Consider the following 23,992-nt stretch of genomic DNA (forward strand, 5'->3'; position numbering starts at 1 on the left):
TGAGTTGGCTTATCTATGTTCATGTCTTTTTGGATGGGGTAGAGGGGGCTATTTTCTAACCCTTTGTGCCCTATCTAAACCCCCTCCAGTGTCAGGACCCAAGAGGCACTGCTGCTGTTGCTGCTGCACACTAGTAGCATTGGAAGACAGCAGGAAGCAATTCATAAGATGAAGACAGGCTGATCTAGGCTTGGAGGGGAAGATAAAGTATTGTGCACTCTATCTGTAAGCATACCCCTCTTTCTTTCCCCCTCTCAGCTGAGACCAGCTGCTTCTCCATCATCTTAAGAGTTTATGTCTTCCCACCTTTTCATATTGGTAGGCAGCAGTCACTGCTCCTGCCAAAGCTCAATAGCTTCCAGGATGAGGAGAGAATTGTGCAGATGATGCATTATACTTTGCTTGTTTGATGTAGGATCTGAAACTATAACTCCTACACATTGGAAAAGAGAAGTATTCCATGGGTGCAATATATCCAAATGGTAATATCTTTTCTTATACAAATCCCCAAGAGACTAATGGAATGATGCAAATATTTGACCTTGACTAAGGAGTTTTCCTTGGGTTGTCATCCATTCTGTATATTCACTTAGGTGTGTGTGTGTGTGCATGTTTGTGAGTGCTTATGTGTGAGATTTAAGTAACATGCCAGGTTAGAAACTCAGTGAGATAATTCAAACAGAAATCTGACCTGATTCTGTCTCAATTTGCTATGTTTCGTTACCATCGAGCCAATTTTAATTTAGTTACGTGTACTGTTGGCAGTTAATAATGAGCATGTTTGAACAATATGGAAAGTGCAGTCTGGGCTTAGGTAGCAGGCATATACGACCTTTCACTGCAGGTGGTAAGAGAGTGTACTTGTCTTTTCATTTTTCTTTCCATAAAACAGCTGCCTTCATTACAAGTGGAGAAGAAACTAACATGTAATATAGATCAATACATCTGGAGGTCTACAGTACAGCTGGCTATAACAACTTGGGTCCATAGTCAAAATATTTTGGTTATAAAGAGCCTGCATATATGGAACAGGTATTTTAATAGATAGTTATTAATTTACACCAGAGACTGTCACTCTCATAGTCTCTGTCCTTTGACTATACTGATTCTAAACATCTCAAGGGCATCCAATTGCATACCCTGGAAAAGATAAATAGAGAAGTAGTGTGGGGTAGTGATTAGAACATTGGAATTAGACCATGGGCCAGTCTGCCTCTCTAAACCTGACCTTCTCACTCCTTCACAGGGTCATTTGGAGGGTAAACATTTGGAAGAGAGGAATTATAGAATCATAGAGTTGGAAGAGGCCACAAGGGCCATCCAGTCCACCCCCCTGCCATGCAGGAAATCACAATCAAAGCATACCCGACAGATGGCCATCCAGCCTCTGTTTAAAGACCTCCAAGGAGGTAGACTACACCACTCTCAGAGGGAGTGTGTTTCAATTTCAAAGAGCCCTTACTGTCAGGAAGTTCCTCCTAATGTTGAGGTGGAATCTCTTTTCCTGTAGCTTGCATCCATTGTTCCAGATCCTGTTCTCTGGAGCAGCAGAAAACAAGCTTGCTCCCTCCTCAATATGACATCCCTTCAAATATTTAAACAGGGCTATCATATCACCTTTTAACCTTCTCTTCTCCAGGCTAAACATCCTCAGCTCCCTAAGTCATTCCTCATAGGGCATGGTTGCCAGAAACCTTCACCATTTTAGTCACCCTCCTTTGGACATGCTCCAGTTTCTCAACATCCTTTTAGAATTGTGGTGCCCAGAACGGGACACAATATTCCAGGTGGGGCCTGACCAAAGCAAAATACAGTGGCGCTATGGCCATATTGAATGACATGAATCACTGCAGAAAAAGTCAAATATAAATCTAACTAGTAAGCAAATATTGTGGGTCCTCAACAGTTTGGATAATCAACATAGGGATATATAAATGAAGGAGTGGTGCAAAATGATTGTGTATTTCCTTAGTCCCAGTGCACAAATTTGACTGAGGAAAGTCCAATAGTTCTGCTTCTGAATCCATCTTCTTAGTTGAGCCTGAAATAAATACTTTTCTTGCTCATGATGAAATTTGTCCCTTGTTCTTCAGGGACTTCTTTGTCAAATTGAGACCTCTTTACTTCAGTCCTTGAGCACTATTCTTGCCACCCTCTCCACATCTAGCAGCACGTGTGAAAGAAGGAGGTGCAAAAAGCCAAGTATGAACAATTCTGAAAGTATTTGCTTTCATTTTCACATGACTGTGTTTTATTCATATTTATGTGCTGGAACAGAGTGTGATTAGTTTTAACTATTGTTTGTCTGAACAAGCCAATTCAAAACCATGATCTGTGATCATCTGTTGTACAGATAAACAACAGCTAAAACTAACCACAGTTCCTAGTTGGAAGCATATTGACAAAGGGTACATGATTGAAAAGAAAAATGGATGTTGACATTTTCTTTTCAGTCATGCTGAAATAGGAGGCAGCAAGAGAAGGGAGCAGGTTTCTGCACATAACATCAGAATGAGACCATTTACATCCTAAATTAGTGGTGTTAAGGCATTCATACTTGTAGTTTTTAGTCTTTGGGTACTAAGAGCACAAGATCAATACTGGTGTGAAATCTGAATAGTCTTTTATGAATTTGTGCATTAGCCATATTCACAAACACTAATGCAATTACAGCTGAGACAGATGCCATCCTCAGTTTCTCTTATTTGTCACCACTTTCCCTATTCATCGATATCAAATTTTGTTTATGCATCCTTGTCTACAACTGGGATTTAGATTGCTTGGCCAGAAATTAGTTGATTCTAGATGGTACCATCTGCTAAATATTCTTCAACTGTTATTAAGCGTGCAATTGTTTTTGGCTGTTGTGCTTTTTTTATAAGTATGTTTAGTAGGAAAAGAGAAGAAAACTAAAATGGAGTACTCACAGTATCCAGCATTTTCTGGCCGAGGTAACGAGAGAGATTCATGTTGGCGAAAGTGCACTCTGTGGATGGTGGCTATAATAATACATTGTGGTGTAGCTGTTGAATTAGTAAATATCTGCAAATATATGAGCAGGGAACAGAGACGCTGCCCAACAATTGCTCTGCAGTGCAGTTCTGATGACCAAAATGCAAATTTAGATTAGGGTGAAGAATCCTGTCCCATTTCTTAGACCACCTGGTGCTCCTAGAACCATGTTTGGAGAACCAGCAAAGATTTGTTACAAAGAATAGGCTTTTGATCCAGATGCATGGATCAGGTTTCATGGGCTGACCCTGCATCATTTCATAAGAACATGTGGAGCTGCCTTAGCCAAATTGTTTGTACCGCTAGCCTTGTGTTGGCCAATTAGACTTGTAGTGGCTCTAAAGTTTCTTTGGCATACAAGTCTTGTTCATCACTTGCTATCTGATCATTTAAAAACAAACAACTGCTGGAGATTGGACCTGTGAGCACCTGCATGCAAAATATGTGCTTAACCATTGAACTGTGACCTCAGTTATGGTTTTGACTAAAGACCACCAAGTGATTCTGTCTTTTAAACTTCCAAAGTAGAGGAAGACAGGGAAAATATAATTGTTTCATATGCTAGCTTTCTACTCTTCTGGCCCTTTGAATTAGTGTCCAGTTCCATCTACTATAGCAAGCTGAAGTAATGCTTGTTCTGCCCTAAGTTGGCAGCCATTTTGGTGCTAGAGATGCAAAATCCAGGTGGTGAATGCTCCTTCTTTGGTGGTTTTTAAACAAAAGATTGGAAGGGCTTTTTCTGAAGTGCTTTCATTGTATTCCTGCATGACAAGTGTTGGAGTAGATAGCCCTTATAGTCTCTTTGAGCTCTATGGTTATATAATTTTGTGATGGTGTTTACACCTATGAGAGGATGGCAGAAAGATGTTGTGTACATTATACATTACTCTAAGATCCTTTAACGGGCAGTATTTCTGACCATATAAAAGCAAAAGTCACAGTCTTAAATACAAGTATTTGTTGAATGCAGTGAGACATATTTCTAAGTTACCATGCATAGGATTATGTTGTGAGCATGGGCAAAGAGAATGTTAACCTGGGGAAAATGGCCTTTGTTTTGGAATTATTAAGTACCCTTGAAGAAGCTTCCTCACTTGATCACCTGTAAAATGGGAACAGTGACAACTGTGGATGGTTATATTCAATGGAAGAAAGATGTTTCATTTCCCATCCCAATTCTTTCCTCGTTGAGTTCAGGATAGCTTACTATGATGTCTTTTTTGCTGACAACAACCCTGCAATGTGGACTGATGAAAAACAATGGTTTATATTCCTGGCAACCCAGTGAATGTCATGGTTTAGTGATGCAAGGTCTCCACAGACAAAGTCTGATGCACTGCCGTAAGATTCTAGTCCTCTCTGTTTTTCTGGTGTACATTTTTCCCATTCTGTTTCATGGAACAGACTCTTCAGTTGTAAACAGAAGCTGGAATAGTTTCCTTAGGAGATATGGGATTTAAAAATATATAAAGATTTAGCATTCATCTGTGCTACATTAAAAACACAAAGCTTCTGCAATAAACCAGTTTTCACTAAGCCCTGAAAGTATGAGGGCAGAATTTTGAGGCCAAGCTTGAATCTTATCCCTTGTAATCATGGAATTGTTCTCACTGAGGGCAACATCATTGAAAGGTGGATAAAGTAAGCTGTGTCTAAGAAGATAATAGAAAATGCTGCGCCTTTAGTACAGATATCAGTGTTTATGAGGGGCCAGGGCTGATATAAACATATTGAAAAGTGTGAGTTGTTGGTGATCAAATCATAAAAAGTCAGCAATAATTTTGGGAACATAGGTATTTCTACTCACTTGGATTTAAGCAGTCCACATGAAAAAGAATTCCCAATTTATACCCTTGCAAACTGTTCTTAATTGAAGAAATGACGTCCTGAGCCTCCATAAGTACAATCAATAAGCATATTATGTACCCTGGGATTTTGTATGTTTTTTCAAATTGTTTTCTTGTCATTTCTCTGAGAATCTCAGGACAACATCAATGGTGGTATATCTATATATTTTTTTAATCCTCACAGTGACTTTATGTGGTTGAGCATGAGCTTGAAGTCCATAGCCCTCTCTCATCTTGTTGCTTCCGATAACAACTAATGTTTAGATACATGCTGTCTTTAAAACTGGAGGCTACATATATCCATTATGACTCACAGAACACTCCATTCCTCACAATTGTCCTAATTTGGCATGGACAGTCCATTAATCACCTGTCACTTCACCTTTTCAGCTGCCTTTAAAATGTCCCATTTTCTTTCTCTGCCTTCCACTTTCTTCCTTGTGTCCTCTGCTTATTTCAGTTGCTGAAAACTGAGTCCAACATCTCAAAGTAGTTCTTTACATAAATATTATTTTCTGCATAGAAAACACTGTTTTCTGTGCAAGAAATTTGTTTTCGGTGCAGGAAAATTGTTTTCTGCACAAAAGATGCCATTTTCTGTACCATAAAAATCCCATCTGTGTTTTATTATGTTGAATAAATCCCAAACTGTGAAGATTCTTTTCCATCTAGCATTTATGTCATCAGGGTTTCCTGTTACTCAAGAAACCAGTCTTTCAACCAATTTTTGAACATATTTGAATATTTTTATTCCCTAATCTTTAGTGAAAGTCAACATAGAAAGTACAGTATTGTTGTTGTTATTATTGTTGTTAGCTTCTATGAAGTTAGAATCATAGAATCATAGAGTTGGAAGAAACCACAAGGGCCATCTAGTCCAACCCCCTGCCATACAGGAAATCACAATCAAAGCATCCCTGACAGATGGCCATCCAGCCTCTGCTTAAAGAACTCCAAAGAAGGAGACTCCAACATACTCTGAGGAAGCGTGTTCCACTGTTGAAGAGCCCTTACTGTCAGGAAGTTCCTCCTAATGTTGAAATGGAATCTCTTTTCTTGTAGCTTGCAGCCATTGTTCCGGGAATGAGGCTGAAGATGATTTCAATCTCATTCCCACTTGGTTTCCATGGATTGGAGTAACCAATCTGAATTGACAGTGACAGAACGTGGTTCCCATTATATTTGCACTGGGAGAGGCCGAGGACAGAAGGCTGGGATGGAAGGAGGCAAGGAGGCTGAGGAAGGCTGGGATGGAGAGGCCAGGGGAGCTGGGGAAGGCCAGGGCGAAAAGACTGGGGAAGCCAGGGAGTGCCGGGATGGATTCAAATCCACATGGTTCAAAATAACATTTCAAATTTCAAAATAAATCGATTCAGCCCAAAAGAAGTGGAAAAAAACAGTGGGTTAAATGGGTCAAAAGCATGGGCCCCTTTTCTGAAATGCTTCATCGATTCGAATTAAGTGGGAACCGTGCTCTTTTAAACTGGATTGTACCAAATCATGATCTGGTTTAAAAGGTAGTGGGAATGAAGCCTTGAACATATGGTGACTCTATGAATGAGAGACCGCCAAGTCACCCTGTCTTGTATAACCCTACTTAGGTCTTGCAAACTCAGGATGGTGGCTTCCTTGGTTCAGTCTAATCACCAGTAATGTGTTTTTCTCTCTTTCCCTAATGCTTTCTACCTTCCGAAGCAGCCTGTGGTATCTACAGAATTCTCGATTCCCTGCTGTCAGCTGTCTTCACTGTCCAGCGTACAATTGCTTATATTGCACTGACTTTAAGTGTAGAATCATCTAAGCTTGCCAAATGTGGTGCTTGCACTACAGTTCCTCAAAAACCTAGCCAGCATCTGTCTGAATGTTGTGGGACATGTAGTCTAAGGGAGTACCATTTCCAAGCTTGGAAGAATGCCTCCTCTTTTTTCTCTCCCCCCCCCCCCCCTTTGTGTTTCCTGACAGAGAGATAAGCAAAATATTTCATGTGCCCAATATATTTGTGCCAGCCTGCTGTTAACAGTACAGGAGTGGTGTCACTATGAATTTTCCAAACTTAGTTTGGAAGAGAGTTACTTTTTCTTCTGAAACCTTCCCCTCTTATCCCCACCATTTTCCTGCCTTATGTGTACCATCTCGAACCTACCTCTTCCTTGTTGCTGGTATACTGAGTTTGTAGCAAGGCTTCAGTGCCAAAATGAGCAACACAATATAAGAAACTGCATCATAATGTTGTTCTTCCTCCCCCAAGTAATCTCATACTACCATTACCAAGTGTAGCCTTCCAGAATTCATGAAACCCTTTTACAAGGCATCCCAATATATATTCACCTGTCAAATTAAAATGCAAGTTTAATGTATTTGCAACAATTGATTTAATTGTATAGGCTTTGCATAGCTTTGCATAGGAACTTAATAAACTTTGCTTGAGGGACATTATGATAATTACCCTTGTTATTTGCCCAGTAATGCCAATATAGCATCTCTGAAAGAAAAAAAAAACCAGGATAAGATTTCTGTTTACTCCCTTTGGTTGGACTTAAATTTCTCCCTGTGTGAGGCTGCTTTAGTGTCTGGAGTTTATCAAAGTGTTTTGTGTGGTTACTTGGCACTGGCAAATCAAGCTGGGTTCCCTTCAGTGTTAATTCTTCTAACTCCAAGAAAAGTACAACTTGAATGCACTTGTGAATACACTGCACTGCTATATCATTGTGAGGAATCTAGGGTAGGTTCTTACTACCATGGTGGTGACTAGGGTCAATAAGACCACAAAAACTATTCAGGTGATAGCCTGTTATTCCACTTACAATCTGAGAGGTGTGGGCCCCACATCCCAGCAGAGACATTGTGCATGTCTCCATGTACAGCTTCAGTGTCCTGTGTGATATTTCAAGGGAATATGGGCTACACCTCTGAGACTTGTGCCTTAATGCTTTGGGTCAACTTTGACGGGTTTGTATTGATATGCAGAGCATATGTTATACTGAAAATGCAGAATTCATTGGGGGCAATTCCCACAACTCTGTCTGACTATCACTGAACATGGATTTTGCTGATTCTATGTTAATTTTTTCCCCTGTGCCCAGAGCATTGAATCTAAATCCATCATTATATCAAGTAAACTGAAGCTGAGATCCTGTATAGTAGAATGTAAGGTCCAGCAGACAGAAATATTCTCTGGATGGTGGAGAGCTGGTAGGATTCAGAAAGCATGTCTCCATAGCCAGACGCAAACTGAGGACGTCATCTGGAGGTCTTGCCAGTTATGTCTTATTATGAAGACATAACTAGATTCTGCTTTCATCCCTGCATTCCCACCTCCCAGTCTTCTTCTGTGACTCTGAGGCTGTGGATGGGGAATATTGCAGCAAAGCAATGTGTGGCTTTGGTCATTGCCGAGAGAGGGAGAGAATACCAACCTCCACAGCAACAATAAGGCATAGGCAGACGTACTTGGACTTACATTTCCATATGTCACTAACAGGATCCTGGCTCATAATGGTGAATGACAACATAAAAAGCCTTTTTAAGCTGAGTTATGTGGAAGAGGCATGTCATCTTGATGGATGATTCAGATGACCTCTCTGTGGTAAAGTGCTGTAGGGAATTTAAGAATTATGAGGTAGCAATGGGCACCTGCCTACCAGAAGTAGCATAGGTAGAATAATGCCTTGTTTAGTTTTGTTTTATGAAGTTGGTTATAGCTAGAGGTGCGAGGCATCAAAAAGTGTTTTTGACTTCTCAAGATGTAGTTTCTGTCCTGAGTGAAACCCAAAGAATTTCCTTTACAACACTGACTACAACATGTGCTTTGCATGCCGGAGTACATAAAGGAGTCAGCATTGCAGAAAGTGACTCTGTGAATTAAACCTGATGATAGAAGTTTAAACTGAGAAATACACAAATCAAAATCATTTTTTCCATTGTGTCCAAAAGAAAAATAAGAAGTTCTGTACCCTAAGACCTGGGAGAAACTTCCATTGAATTTATAAAAAGGGTTTACCTCTTAGTAGACACGTAAAGGGTTGTGCTGTGAATTTTGCAAGTTACTATATTTTGCAGACAGACCCCAGCCCCAAAGGAACTAAATTTAAAGACATCAAAACCTTTTATTTTGATTTGGTTGAATCTGATCATAACAATGTTAGCTATCTGGTGGAGGGTGCGGGGAGGGCATTTTAAGCCGTAAGCATGTATGACTAATAGATAATAGGATTGCTTAAGCTTTTGTAATATTATGTAATATTTAAATTTATGTTGATTTTCTCCATTTCACATGTAGTAATTAATTTTGTCTTACTGACAGATGATTCTCAATGACTGATTTTCAAGAGAAAATCCAGACAGGTATTTTTTAACACTTTGTTTTCATTCAAGATGGGTTGTATTTGTGGCTTTTGTTCCTTAAGGGTGGGGAGGGCAATTATTCAGGCTATATTGTGATGAATTAGCATTATTTAGATATCTAAGTAAGTCTTTTATATTTTATCTTATGAACATGTGTCAAGGGGGAAGTAGGTAGAAACAGCTAAAGTTCTGCATGCTGTAATGAACAAACCATTCCTTGTGGATAGAGTTCTCAGACTCAGACAGGGGCTGAGATCATGTCTCAGGAAGTGTTTTGTGGGGGACTATGATACTTGTTCTGCCCCAAATTGGCACCAGCCATTTTGATGCTAGAGATGGAAAATCCAGGTGGTACCTGTCTTTGCCCATAGTCATACTGGCATCTCAAAGCCTGCTATTTGAGGTGGGTCAGCTCTCTTAGCAACAAAAAGAAGGATAGTCAAGGCAATGGGTAAACTATGAGACTGAAGTCCAAACCATGGAGTCCTTTCTCACTGTGATCAGTAATAGGGACCACGATGGAGGGGGGGGCAGAACAAGTGAAAAAAGAAGACTTAAGGAGTGTCTGAGCAAAAGCAGTGTCAACTGAGGCCGGAAGGATATCCTGCTATGGCAACAGCTTCTAGCTCTTGTAGGTTTCATTGGATGTGGGTGTGGGGAACAAATGGGGCCACAGTTTTTCTGGTTAAAGGCAGTGGTTTTAATGTTATCTTGGAGATTCTGGGAGTCACAGATCAAAAAAGGAATCCTCCTAAACTCTGGTTAGGGGTTTATCTAATAACATACTAGAAAAATATTACATATTTTTATCTGTCTATACATAAATATAAAGCTGTTCAGTGAATGTATGCAGGCGGGTTCCTTTAAGCACACATGCCTGCCGTCAAAACATTTCTGTGTAGTCAGAGGGAATTCCAAGCATAAATACATTTTTCAGAGCTTTAAAAAGTTACTTTTTTGGTCACAACTCTCAGAATCCCTCAAAGAAGCTACGTCTGTATTAGAACCAGTGTTTGTCCTAATCAACAAAATGGTCATTTTATTTATTTGATTTCTTTTTCATTTTGTTTAAACAAGCCTGGTATCTCAGACAAATTTATCTTAACTCCCTAGTGCAGGTACCTGAGCTTTATGCAGGCTCTGTATGCAAATACTCTACAAGTTTTTAGTACTTTAATATTTTCCCATGGTGACTAAATGGATCGTGCACTTGAGTGTATCCCTGATAGTTGTGAAGCATCATTTAGCCTTAAAGCCACAAAATCTCCGCTCTACCCAGTTGTAGTCTTGCATGTATTTGGAGAAGGGTGTGTGTATGAAGAATTGTGTGCAGTCTTCCATAGTCCACTTCCCAGTGGTTGTCTCTCTATGTGTGTTAGACCATGGAATGAAATGATGGGCTTGATATATACTGTACCTCTAAGAAACATTGTTTGAAATATAATGTTCACCTTATTGATAAGGAACTTAAGAACTATAGTAAAAATATAATCCACCAGTAAAATTCTGTACCCACTGTCTAGGAGTAAACTCCTCTGAATTTATTTGGATTTGTTTTTATTAGGTATGCATAGTTGAGCCAGCATGATTTACAGGTTTGAGTGTTGGACTAGGACACTGGGAGCCCAGAGTTTGTACCCTTGCTTTGACATTTAAACCCACTCTCTCTCAGCCTCAGAGGAAGTCCATGGTAAACTCCCGTTGAACAAATTCTGCCAAGAAAACCTTGTAATAGGGTCACCTTAGAGTTGCATCAGTCAGCAATGATTTGAAGAAACACAACAACACCAGTGTATTGTTTTGTAATGTTGTTTTTTATTTAACAACATGCACCTAGGTTCTATTAACAGGTAAAATACTGTACATAATGGATCAATATGAGGTGATCTGATTATGTAGTCTTGCTAAGGGAGATAAGAAGAACCTTTCAGGATCAGATCAAAGTCCAACTAGTCCAGCATTCTTTGCAAGAATTTCAACAACCAGCAGGTGCTAAGGCAGAAACAGGGAACATGGGGCCTCCACAGAATGGTTCACTGAGGTTTCATCACTCCTAGCCAATATAGAAAATTGTAAATAATATAATGTGCAGTCTAACAACATCCAGAGAGCTCTATTTTCCATCCCTGTCCTGAAGTATCCATGGAGATTAACCCAGAACTCCCTTCTCCATTTTGAAATCTAAACTTTCAACTGAAAATTGATCACACCAGACTGAAGGTCAGAGTCAAAATGGACACTGATGTGGAACTGCTTACAGTATGAAAATCTGTTTTTGTACCAGAGCCATCTTCTCTGTTATTTTGGTCAGATAATGGCCCATTTACTTGTATATTTTTGTTTTGTTTTTGTTTGTTTGTTTGTTAGCTGGAGAGGGGACAGGTTGTTAACAAAGCAGCCATCAAAATATCCATAGCAAAATCTGAAGAAAAAAATGATAGTTGCTCTTCAAGATGAGACAGGATTTTCAACAGGGATGGCTGCAGAGCTTTGCTATATCTAGTGAAACTCTTTCACTGACTCTCTCTGTTTTTCCCTATTTGTAGCTTGATTTCATACATGCCAATATTTTAGCTATTGTTCTTATCTAAGATAACTTTTAATAGGGCTTAAATAAATAATAAACACCAGATTCTGTCTGATCTTAGAAGCTAAACAGGGTCAGCCCTGGTTAGTAGTTGGATGGAAGACCACCAATGAATACCAGATGCTGCAGGTTCTATTTCAAAGGAGGAAACTGGCAAAACCACATCTGAGTATTCTTTGCCTAAGAAAACCCTATGAAATTCATGGGGTTGTAATAAGTCGACAGGGGACTTGAAGGCACATACACTGACAAGATGCCTTTACAACTTCTTTCTTCCTTTCAAAATAATCTCCCCCCCCCCTCAGCTGAAAAGTTTTGCTTCTTCTATTCTAGAAAGAAGAATGCTTCTGAAATGGTTAACCCTTAGTGTGCAATTAGTATGTCTTTATTAGGACCATCTCCTTCTACCATTAAACCTGTTGTTAGTTCTGCTTGGTAGATTCTCACACCTTTCCTATCACTTTGGTGTCAAGAAATTCCATCTAAATTCCTTAACTGCCTGATCCTTCTTAACATCAGTTCATACCCACTTGTTGGTAGATAGGAAGATCACTTAAGAGTGCCTTTAGCATTCTTTACAGTCTGCCTCTCCTAAATAGCCTAAAATTAGAGGATTGCATCCTAGTTAAGTCATACCTAAAGTTAACCCAGTGAAATCTGTGTTATTTAATTTAAGCACAAGTCCCTCCTAATAGAATGTATGGTTCTCTGTATGTTTCTGAAAGGTGAACAATGAATAAAACTATAGGAAGAGAATCAACTCATTTGAAATGTGCTGCTGGAGGAGAGTTCTGTGGAAACCATGGCCTGATACAAATAGTCATGAAGCGCCATGCTGGCACCGATTTTAAGGTTAGGGACTGCGCGGCAACTCCACAGTCCCTAGCCCTGACACGGCATGGTGCCATAACAATGGTGGTGCCCCATGTACACGGGCACCACCATTGTTGCGTAAGAGCCACTTGGCATCTGCAAGTTGCTGTGTGGCGCAGTAGCGCACCCATTATGTCGGCCCTGTGGCACAAAAACAACCCATTTTTCCTGAGTTTTTTTTTTCCTTTTCGGATGGTCTGTCTCTTGCCCATGGTCTGCCAAAAAAGACAAATAAATGGGTCCAAGAGCAAATCAAACCTGAATTCTCCCTAGAAGCCAAAAGGAATAAACTGAGGTTATTGTTCTTCAGACATATCATGAGATGATGTGACTCATTAGAAAAGATGATAATGCTTTGTAAGGTGAAGAGTAGTAGAAAAAGAGGAAGACCACATTACAGTTGGATAGACTCGATCAAAGAAGCCACAGCCCTGCGCTTGCAAGACATTATTAAAAGACACTTCCGCAATATCCAGTTAGCAGCTGAAGGCCTGGTTAAATAAAAACATATTTGACAACAGCAGAAATTGAGCAGAGAGGGAGCCAGACTAGTTTCCCATGGCACAGACTTCCACAGTCTGGGAGTGACCAGTGAAAAAGCCCTCTCTTATGTCCTCACCAAACATGTCTGTGAAGGTAACCTTTGTCTGAGGATCTTAACACTTAAGGTAGTCTCTTATTAGAAAGATGTGGTTTTTCAGATAGCCTGGACCTAGCCATATAGGGCTTTATGGGTCATGACCAGTTCTTTATTGGTCATGGTAAAAACAAGAAGATTGAGTGACCAGCTAAGTAGTCAGAGGGTCCACAAGGCAGCGCTCTGCACCATTGCAATCAGATCTCCAGCTGAGCTTGTGGTGTAAAGAATATTTGGAAACTCAATAGGAAAAAAAAAGGAGAGAAGGACTTCTTGGTTGTCCAGAGACTCCAGTGGGGAGCATCCTTCTCAAGACACCTTTTCATTTCCCCCACAAAATCCTTGAATACACTCAAGATGGCCACAGCAAAAGGATGGGGCAGTGTGAGATAGCCAATGACAGACAATCCTCCTCATCCTGCTGCTTGTTCAGAGAAGAGACTTTGTCCTCCCTGTGAAAGCTGTTGAAAACTGCTGTTTTTGAAGATATTCCTGCAGTGTAGTAGTGAAATATGATTAAATTGCTCATTTTCCCCTGTGAGAATAAATACTTTTAACAAGCACATTGCTATCAAAAGTACAACAGCAGGCCAAGTGTTTCTAACAGCACTTCTACATCTAGTGGTCAACTGAGTTTGTCTTTTTTTCGTGATTACACTCCTGAGAGCTACATCGCCACACCTCCGTGGAGTTGGGCAGTGAAATCCTAGGTCAGTCTCTAAAGACGATTCATCCACTGGAGACATGACACTCCTTTCAGTTTTTCAAAATCTTCATTAAAACACACACAGAGACACCTTCTTGCATACACCAGCTCTTCAACACAACTTTCAAAGTTAGGAAGCAACGAAATCAGTGCAGGTTTCCTCATTGACATCGGTGGAATGTGTTTAGTGAACAAACGTTTCAGGTGGTAACAAAACACAGAGGGCTGTTAATCATGCTCACAGCATCCATCTTCATTTCTCTTTTTTTACATGTGTGGCTCCCCCCCCCCAAAAAAAATATTCTATTAGTTTTTGTTACGTATGATCTCCCTTTTGTGAATCCATGCTGAATATCTTTAATTAAATCATAACTTTCCCTGTTTTGTCCCTGATTAGTGTTTCCAATATCTTCCCCACTGCTGAAGTTGAGCTTACTGGTGTTTAATTTCCTTGATCTTCCCTAGAGCTGTTATTAAGCATAAGTGTTACATCACTTGCCCCATTCACGGCTACTCAACCTCCTTGCCTAATGCTACCTATTTATTTTTTCTTTTAAAATGTTGGCCAGAGCCCACTGCAATTTTCCTTTATTGCCGCACCTGAAATGTTTTTTTTTAAAAAAAGTCTATTTGAAACATTGCAATAAACGGTACATTTTGATTTTATTCTGGATTCTCTGTCATTCTTGTAGCTGATGATCTTTTTAACATTAGCTTTCTCTAGATCAGGGGGAAATTATGTGGTTACTCTGGAGCCTCTTCAACTCCTTCATAGATTCCCCAGAAATCCACTCCGGCGGGGGGGGGGGCAAGGAAAAGAGTGTCTACTTCTAGAATCCTATAACAGCTGTAACAACTCTTTTAAACTCTTTTTAAAATTCCTTGCTTTAAAAGAGATTTTAAACCACTTCCAGTTTTGTTTTGTTTTTCATTCTTTTTATGGGATTGGTTGTGGGAGGTCATTGTGGCCTCTAATGGGGCCCTGGAGCTTGCCCATCTTTTTTCTAGAGCCATTAAAGCCAATAGTAAAAGTTTGGGCCAAGCTAGCCCCAAAGCTACTTCAATAAAATTGTATATTTTAAAAGTTTTTTAAAAGTTATACCCATGGTTCTCAAATGATGGGGCAGTACCCCCCCCCCCGGGAGGGGCACAAGAGTTACTGAAGGGGGACCTGAAGTGCATAGGGTTTTATTGGTCATAACTAATATTTTGAATTTGCCCAACAAGAGCCAAGAAAGCTGGGTGCTCTCTGGAACCACCACCCATCTCAGGCAGCATCTGAACCTCATGGGTATGCTGCTCGGGTCATGAAATAGCCTTAGAAAGAAAAGGCAGAGAGGCAACTTGGAAGCCATGACTTCCTCTTGTCCCCTGCATGAGAAGGAGATAGAGAGAGGGGGGTGCAGAGAATGACAACATTGTTGTTCCTTTGACTTTCTCTTTTAGAGACTGGAGGAGACAAAAGCCATCACTACCACTAAGTAGCCCCCCTTCCCTTCTCCCCATAGCAGCAGCCCATGGGGCTTGGCTTCTGGATGGGGTTAGTAATTTCGGCTGGGTTGCAAAAGGTTAGAGATCAACCTCTTGTGCTCTGTTCAAAAGAAGGAAATAATCATGCATAAAGCTTGTGTATGTGATTAACAGGAAACTGGTCAGGAACACTGCAAGCTATCTGCTCAAACAAACAAAGCAAAACAAAAAAATTGAGAAAAAATATTGCTACTCATTCTAGCATGTTGGATAGGTTGATGGTACTGCCTGCCTTTTCTCAAGTTAGTCAGGGCCAGTTGATACACATTTGTTCATGATTTGATGTTAGCACTGACTTACATTTGTGGACATGCTATTAAAGTTATGAGCACAACTTTGATTATTTCCTTGCATCACATGTTTAATCCTCTGTTTACTTACTCATTCCTAGCCACTTAATGTAGGTTGCAAATCTCAAAAAACAAGAATTTACAGTTTGCAGAAATTTAGACCAGGTGGTTCTATTGACCCCCAGATAGCCTTTAGCTTTAGTCCTGCATACTATGAGAGTACAAATCTGAATTAATCAAAGAATCAAGATGTAGTCTATATGTTAACCTTCTAAAATCAGCAAATATGAGGACTATAAGGTAGTTTACAGTGCATTTTCAATGAGAACTTAGGCCCGGTACACATCAGCCATTAACACTGGCACGGGGGCAGAGTCAGGGTGTAGAGTCCCCCACAGGGCACCTGGATGCTGCATGCTGCTCCACATGGCATGTGGCATTATGGCGCTCCTCTGGTGCTGCATTAATATGACGCAGCGCTGAAGGAGCACCATATAGTTGCGGCAACATGGCTATGGTGCTCTTTTGAGCGTGCAAAAAGGAGCCACTTTTTGTGGTTCCTGTTTGTACCCTCAAAAGGCCAGATCAGGGCCATAGCAGGAGGTTGTCGTGGCCCCAATCTGGCTAGGAAAGGGGTGGCATCCCACTGCTCCTTACGGGCTGTATGTACAGCCTCTTAGTGCTCAGTTTACAGGCATCCCACTCAGGGTGAACATGTGTACTCAAGGTGATTGAGAATTTTACAGACTTCAGAGGGACTAAGCGCCAGTACAGATGGGCACTTTGTCCTGGCCTGGGCCCAAAATTAGGGCTAGATAGATCTGGGGGGCCACATGCACCTAATCCTACTGTCGGTGCCCATGCACCATCTTGGCATGCTCCTGTCCACACAGAGCACACCATAATGATGCCATGCATGTCAGGGTGCTCAAATGGTGTTTGCCAGAAGGGGCGTCATCATGGTGCATGAGCACCATAATGTCACCCCTAAAAAGAAGCTGCCTAGAACAGCTTCTTTTTAGGGAGTGTGTCAGTGCTGCACCGAGTGGCTGCCACTGAACCGACCAGGGGCAAAGACTGGTAACGTTTAGCCACCCATCTGTATAGCCCCTAAATCAGCTTAATTCCAAGTGTTTAGATTTATCACCATTTCTGAGTTATCTACCTTCCATTGAAAACTAAGATACTTGCATGCATCTGTGAAATTACTGGTTAGTGTGGTGGTATGGGGTGTGCATGAACAGTGAGAGTCAGCAAAGAAGAAAGATGGCTGGCCTTTTGATCTGTAATATATAGGGTTGGAAACATATTTGGGGAAAAATGGTTGAAAAACACATTTTTCAAGTTTTGAGAAATCCTGACAAGAAAAATCCTGGACTAATGAACATTTTCAAAGTTTGGAACTTATTCTGAGCAAAAATTGCATGGGGTTGTTTTGTAGAGACGACAGCATTTTTCTGCACATGAAACAATATTATCTGCATAGGTAATACTATTGCTATGTAGAAATATCCTTCTCTGTGAAGAAAGTTCTGTGCAAAACAACCATCTGCAAATTTTGTGCAGAATAAGCCCTGAATTGCGAATAGTCTACAAAACTGGCTAAAACTTTCCATTGCTTCCTTCAAGAAGAAACTTAATGAAGAATTACACTAAATCTAAGTAAGATGGCATTTTAGTCCCTGGAAACACTGGAACCCTGAATGTGACTGAGTGAGTTTGATCTCAAGCAAGTCAATGAATATTCCCTCCTCCTTTCTTTTCCAGATAAAAGTTGGTCACCACATGCTACTGTAATGACATTTTATATCTTCTGTTCTCTAGTCTTGCAGAGGGAGCCACAGGTGTTCCATTGGAATTACTCACACATTTGTCGAATTGGACATTCTGTCATTAAACGGACTTAAAACTAAAAAGCCTTTGTCTCTGGAAGGTGACCAATAGAAAGAGACTTTGGATTATCTGATATCCCATAACTTAATCATATGGCTCTTAAGAGTGAGGCATAAACAGCTGTGTCTCACTAATATGCATGCAATATGTGTAAAGTGATATGCTTTAATTCTAAACTTGTTTTCAACAGGAAGGGGGGGAAAAGCATTTAGAAAAGGAACATAAAGATTCGGTGTTAACCATTTTGGTTCCTCGAGGCAAAATTATTCATCACCTGATATTTATTAAGATGGCTGCCCTATTTACTCTGTCAATACCTACTATGGAGAGACTGTAACAATATTTCCAAACTTAGCTTTAAAACTTTAGCAGCTATGCTTAGAGTAATCTTTCCGATTTCTGTTTCAAAAGCCATAATAAATAAATATATTTGGAACAGAGTATTTTTTTCTTCATCTGAAGAGAGACTATTGCCTCCAACAATATAGGCAAAATAACCTTGTTGTTTTTAACTTATTTCTGAGGGTATATATATATATATATATATATATATATATATATATATTTAAAATACAGCTAGAATGTATGACTATGAAGTCTCTTCTCCTCCCCTTTTGTTAGTTTCTGTTGTTTTCATTTCTCATTACTCAAGTATGTGTGCTTTAATAATATTAAAAACTAAGACAAAGAAACTGTAGATTAGAGACTTTATTTTCAGGGTAAAATGATACGGATAAGTGAGCGTCAACTGACCAGAAATTATTTGCTTCTGTCTGTTAGACACGTAATGGAGTCATTTAACTAGTCAAATTAGGAGCTGTAGAAATGCACTATGCTTCATTACTGAGTTCGAATGGGCACCATTTTACATTTACGTCAAAAATTATCTCATAGCAAATTAATGTTTTCATTGTGCTCAAACACCAAAGCAATGCAGTATTAGCACCACCTAGAGGCTATTTCTAAAACATTTCAATATATATATATATATTCTATGTAGAAGATGAAAACAATGATGAATAGATTAGCTTTTAAAATTCTAAAGCATTCTTGATCAGATTACACACACCCATTTCTTACCACTAAAAATGTTGGTACTTTTTTGAATTGTACAATGCGGTGGAACAAGGCTACGTGCCATCAAGATGTACAATGGTATAGCTGTATAATTTGAGAATTACCATGTATACTGAATAACTGTAATGAACAGTCTCTGGTTGTTTTGGTCCTGTGATATTAAAAGGCCATCCTCTCCCCCCCTTCCCCCCATAAGCATACTGGGTTCTCCCATAAAATGTCCTGATATTGGTTTAAAATTGGAAAATTCTGAAAAGGTTAATGAACATTACCAATGCCATGTGCATAAATAAATTGGCCCCGTGCTTAATTACTTATTTGAGGGATTTTTGAATAAACCGTTGCTGTTTGCCTTCAAGTTGATTCTGACCTATGGTGACCCTAAGAACCAATCGCAGGATTTTCTTGGCATGATTTGTTCAGAGGTTGATTTGTTGCCTTCTTCTGAGGCTGAGAGTGTGTGACGTACCCAAGGTCTACTAGTGAGTCTCCATGGTTGAGTGGAGATTTGAACCCTGGTCTCCGTAGTCATAGTCTAGTGCTCAGACCACTACACCACACTGGAGTAAACAGTATTGGTCTAGCAATCTAATGTTTTATCTTTCTTAGTTGTCTTTTATATTGAGAACGGACATTGGCTGCATCCGTACTGCAAAAATAATCCAAGTTGACATTACTTTGGCCCCTTACAGACATGCCAAAATAAAGCTGTTTCGGGTCACTTTGGAGGTATGCTGTTTAAATGTTGCATGAGTCCTAAGAGTCCGTCCTAAGAGTCCAAAGCCACCATCCAGTCCTAAGGACTGGAGCACAGCTTTGGTGCAGCTTCCAGACTCTTAGGACTCATGCATCATTTAAACAGCATACCTCCAAAGTGACCTGAAACAGATTTATTTTGGCAGTCTGTATGGGGCCTTTATCTGCCATGTCTTAGTGTTGTGGATTTCTGGGAACTGTAGTTTGTTGTTGCACCAGAGCTCTCTGTCAGAGAAGGTTAAATGTCTCATGAAACTACACTTCATAGAGCCTCAGCAGTTAAAGTGGTGTCAAGATGGATTATTTCTGTAGTGTGGATGCAACCATTATTAAAAATGAGCCCCAAACTGTGACCTTTAAGGGATTTTGGACTTCAGCTCCCAGAATCCCAGACTATTGGCAAACATGACAGAGGTTTCTGGGAGCTGAAGTCCAATATCTCTTAAAGGGCACAGTTTGGGGCCCACTTCTACAGAATTCTCGATCTACCCAAAAGAGAAGGGTGGAGAGGGAGATGAAGAACAATGTTCATGAAGATTTCCTGGGAACAAAACAAAGGGATTTATATCAGAATAAAAAAAAAATGCTTCCACAGATTGGCAGTAGACTTTGTAACATCTGGTTCCAGTGTCCATTTTTGACATGGCAAAACTACCCTGATATTTCTTTACTTCTGCATTTTCAAATGGAGAACATTTCTTATGAATACACCCCCACTTAGTGACAACTGGTATTTACTATATCAGGTGAAAAGCTTGGGAGCTAACAGGCTCCCTGATGTGGTAAATACCAGTTGTCATCATGTTGGGGAGGGGTACATTCATAAAAAATACTTATTATGTGAAATTGATGAGGTGAAGTAATCTAAAGATGACTTCACCATGGGAAATATGAGCAAAGAAACTGATCCATAGTCAAAGGGTGGCTATTCCATGTGATGCAGAGATGTGGGATGGGAAATATGCAGTCATCAGTCTGTTCACACATTCATGTTTATGGACAAATACATGGGAAGAGTCTATGGGAACCAGCCAGCTCATTGAAAGATACCTGGGGTATGAGTTACCAATGCAATCAAAGTAGGATGCAATCTTCTTTCCACTTGTATGGCTATATAATCCACAGAATTAATTAAAAATACATAATTTGTATTGTGGGTTTACACAATTACTGCCCACAATAAATGCACATCCAGAGATTTTGTCATGTTACCTTTTGGAGGAGGATTGGTTTTTATTCCTTTTATAAGGAAAAAAAAAAGCAAAAATCTATTCATTAAGTACAGTGTGATGCAAAAGTAAAGTTGTTTTTATCTGGTTTTTCAGCATGCTTTTTGAATCACCCTGTTTGTGAACGCAAAAAGCAATAGACTCATAGCATGGAGAACAAGCAGTGTGTCATATGGAACACATCTAGAATTACACTTATCTCTGACACAAATGATCATTTATTCATTAAAATGCTGCCTGCTAACTATAGTTGGGAGACAAAAAAAAATTCCATGTTAATTGTGTCAAGTATGTAATTTTTGTTAGTACACCGTATTTTTTTTGTATTTCAATGAGATGCTCTTCAGGATCCTTTTGAAAAAAATCAGATAAATTGCTTGCAGTATTATTTTCTCACTAAGTGTGATATCTTAGACATGCACTGTGGTGTTAAGTTCAAGAACAATGACAATGACTTTAGGGCTACGGTTATAATAATATCAAACTGATAGACAAAACAATATGTTGGAGAGTGAGCTTCCATTTGTTCCAGAGGCAGTTGTTGGGGTTTTTTTTAATGATTAGCAGTAATTCATATCCTAACAATGTCTATTTGGACATAAGTCTCACTGATTTTTGTAGGATTTATATTTTAATAAATATACTTAAAGTCACAGACTTAAGAATATGGCTACTTAGGGCTACATTTTCTGAGATGCAGCAATAAAGAAGTTCAGAGTAAAGATATTGGTCTTCAGGATGTGGTTGTTCAACAATCTTCTATCACTGACCATTCACTTATAATTTTGATTATGGCTCAGTCACAGAATACATGTTTTGAAATTTCAATCCCTGGCACCCCAAAATAATCTCCAGTGAGAGTAGAAGATCGATGGGAAAAAATATCAAAAAATATTTGAAAAACGATCAAAAACATGCTTCAAGAGTGGCAAAAGTCTTTGAAATTTGGGACTTATTTTACAAAAAAAAAATCCATGTGGTTGTTTTGCAAAGAAAATAGCATTTTATGAGCAGAAAACGATGTTTTCTGTGCAAGAAATGATTTCCCTGCAAAAACCAACCCTATGTGAATTTTGTGCACAATAAGTCCTGATTTGTGAATAGTCTTCAAAAATTGCACAATTTCATAAATCTTCCTTGAACCAGGAAGAAAATTATTAAAATTACTAATTGCATCCTTAAAAAGGAACATTAGTGAAGAATTACATGCATAGAGGAAGTCATCCTGTGTTGGATGGACCAGTTTTGAACCTCAGTAGATAGTAATTCCCCATATCCTCATACTCTATAGATTCAACAGAGAGAAGGCAAGTAATACTTCTCCTATGTAATAGCCTAAAGCCATTTGTGCCACTATGGTGGTAGGACTGCTAAGGAATCTTTATGCATCTAAGATAGGGCTGGGCATCAGGGGCCCTCCAGATGTGGTTGTATTGCAGCTCCTAATCCCCCTTCCTATCATTGCCAATCATGTGGAATGCTAGGAATATTGATTAGTTGTATCTAGACAGCCACATGTGACTGCTCTATTTGCATCACACCCGATGTGGTATTGTTTTTCATCTGAGCATCATGTGCAAGTTGTGTGATACATAGTGCCCCATAATTTACACAAGGGCCTATTTGAAGCCATGCTGGCAACAAAGGGATGAGCTGCAAGTGACTTTCCATCTGTTGGACTTCCTCTCTCATCATCCTTCACCATAAGCAGGTTCTGAAGACAGATTATGAGAGTTTCAATTCCACATATTGTTCAAATATTTCCTACCCCATCAGTAAAGCATTCTAAGATTTGCTTGTAAAGTTGCAGACTTAAATGTGATTATCTGGAAATATGTACACTGAAATGAGTAAGAATAAGTAATGTGTTATAATCATGCCTCTATGTTAATTGCAGGAGCAAATTCTGTCCAAACATCAAACAAAAAGGAAATAACTAATGGTGTCTTCCTGTACACACACGTCCACTTTGTTCTTTGACTGTAGAAATGTATCTTACCTACCGACATGAAACCTGTCTGACAACTCTGTGATGGTTTAGCTTTCATGTTATGTTTACCAAGGCTAGACTGGAGGATCAAATAATTTATAACCATTCCTGTTGAGTTTTATGTAATAACTTTGGAACTCATATAAAGTAATGATCCACAAACTCTTTTAATGTTCATTATAAAATATGAAATATTTCTCAGAACCATTGCAATTATGTGACCAGACATAACTGTTTCACACATGAGTACATACAGGGAGGTTTAACATAACTTTATTATCTTCCTGTCTTTTCCTCTCATTGATGTGATAATAGTGTTTTAATATTTTTCTAGAGAAAAGTTAAACAATTTCAGAATCTCTGCTGAGGCCTACTTTATTGGTTTTTGCAATAGAGTACTCAAGAATAATTGTATTTATGATTAGAATGACACTAATAAACGGTGTGTGCATAGAGGAGCAAATACCCCAACAGATTTTTATATAATTGTGTATGTATATGCCACTATATCTTGTACTAAACTCAAGTAGACAGAAGAAATGAAATATTTATAATCAGTCTATTCCTTTAGGTGTTTCTCATCTGCCCATCACATGCAGTTTACATTGCACCTAGGTGGCCTCATAATTTACATGAGGGCCTATTTGTTGAAAATTTGCTGGAGAAAAAAGGTTGCAAAGGATGAGGAATAGAGAGAGATATTTTTAACAGTAAGGACCTCTTCTGGTGATTCCCTAGCAGTATGGCTGAGTTAAGCCTGAAATGATGTGCAAAGTAGTGAACCTGACTACGTCCATACCAGATCCATGTCTGAAACAAACATGGGCTGACATTAACAAGAAGTCAGATCAGCAGCACCTCCTGTGGAAATTGGTATTTACTATAAAAGGTATTTTGGTACAAGGCCCATTCAGGATTGCCATAGGACCTGAGTTTTCCAAGTCAAAAGCAGAGACTTGAGAACAGCCCCTGGTGATGTCGTTAACATTATGCTTTAAATTCCAACCACAGTTGATCACAGCTTGTTATTCAAACATACACACAGAATATATTTTCCTGTTTGAAAATTATGACAGAAATCTTAGCTAAAGTGGTTGTTCTCAGTTGAATGGGGATTATTCCTTCCTACTTTGGCTGCATACAGACAGGCCAAAATAAAGCTGCTTCGGGTCACTTTGGAGGTATGCTGTTTAAATGATGCATGTATCCTAAGAGTCCGGA

The 23,992-nt window shown here is 39.4% G+C and overlaps 1 protein-coding gene across 6 annotated transcripts in view; it reads left to right on the plus strand.

Annotated features, from left to right (window-relative positions):
- ZNF536 (zinc finger protein 536) overlaps nucleotides 1–23,992 on the plus strand; it is a 479,395-nt gene that overhangs the window by 380,475 nt on the left and 74,928 nt on the right. The window contains exon 10 of one of the 6 annotated variants that reach the window (XM_089539954.1): nucleotides 9,163–9,203. The exons of the other annotated variants lie outside the window; for them this stretch is intronic. Coding sequence (XP_089396080.1) covers nucleotides 9,163–9,176 — 14 coding nt within the window. The 3' untranslated portion in view covers nucleotides 9,177–9,203. The remainder of the gene's footprint in view (nucleotides 1–9,162; nucleotides 9,204–23,992) is intronic. 6 annotated transcript variants of the gene reach the window in all.

This window comes from Sceloporus occidentalis, unplaced genomic scaffold (assembly GCF_023333645.1).
Source record: "Sceloporus occidentalis isolate IW3139 unplaced genomic scaffold, rSceOcc1.0.p SCAF_10, whole genome shotgun sequence".
Lineage (NCBI taxonomy): Eukaryota > Metazoa > Chordata > Lepidosauria > Squamata > Phrynosomatidae > Sceloporus > Sceloporus occidentalis.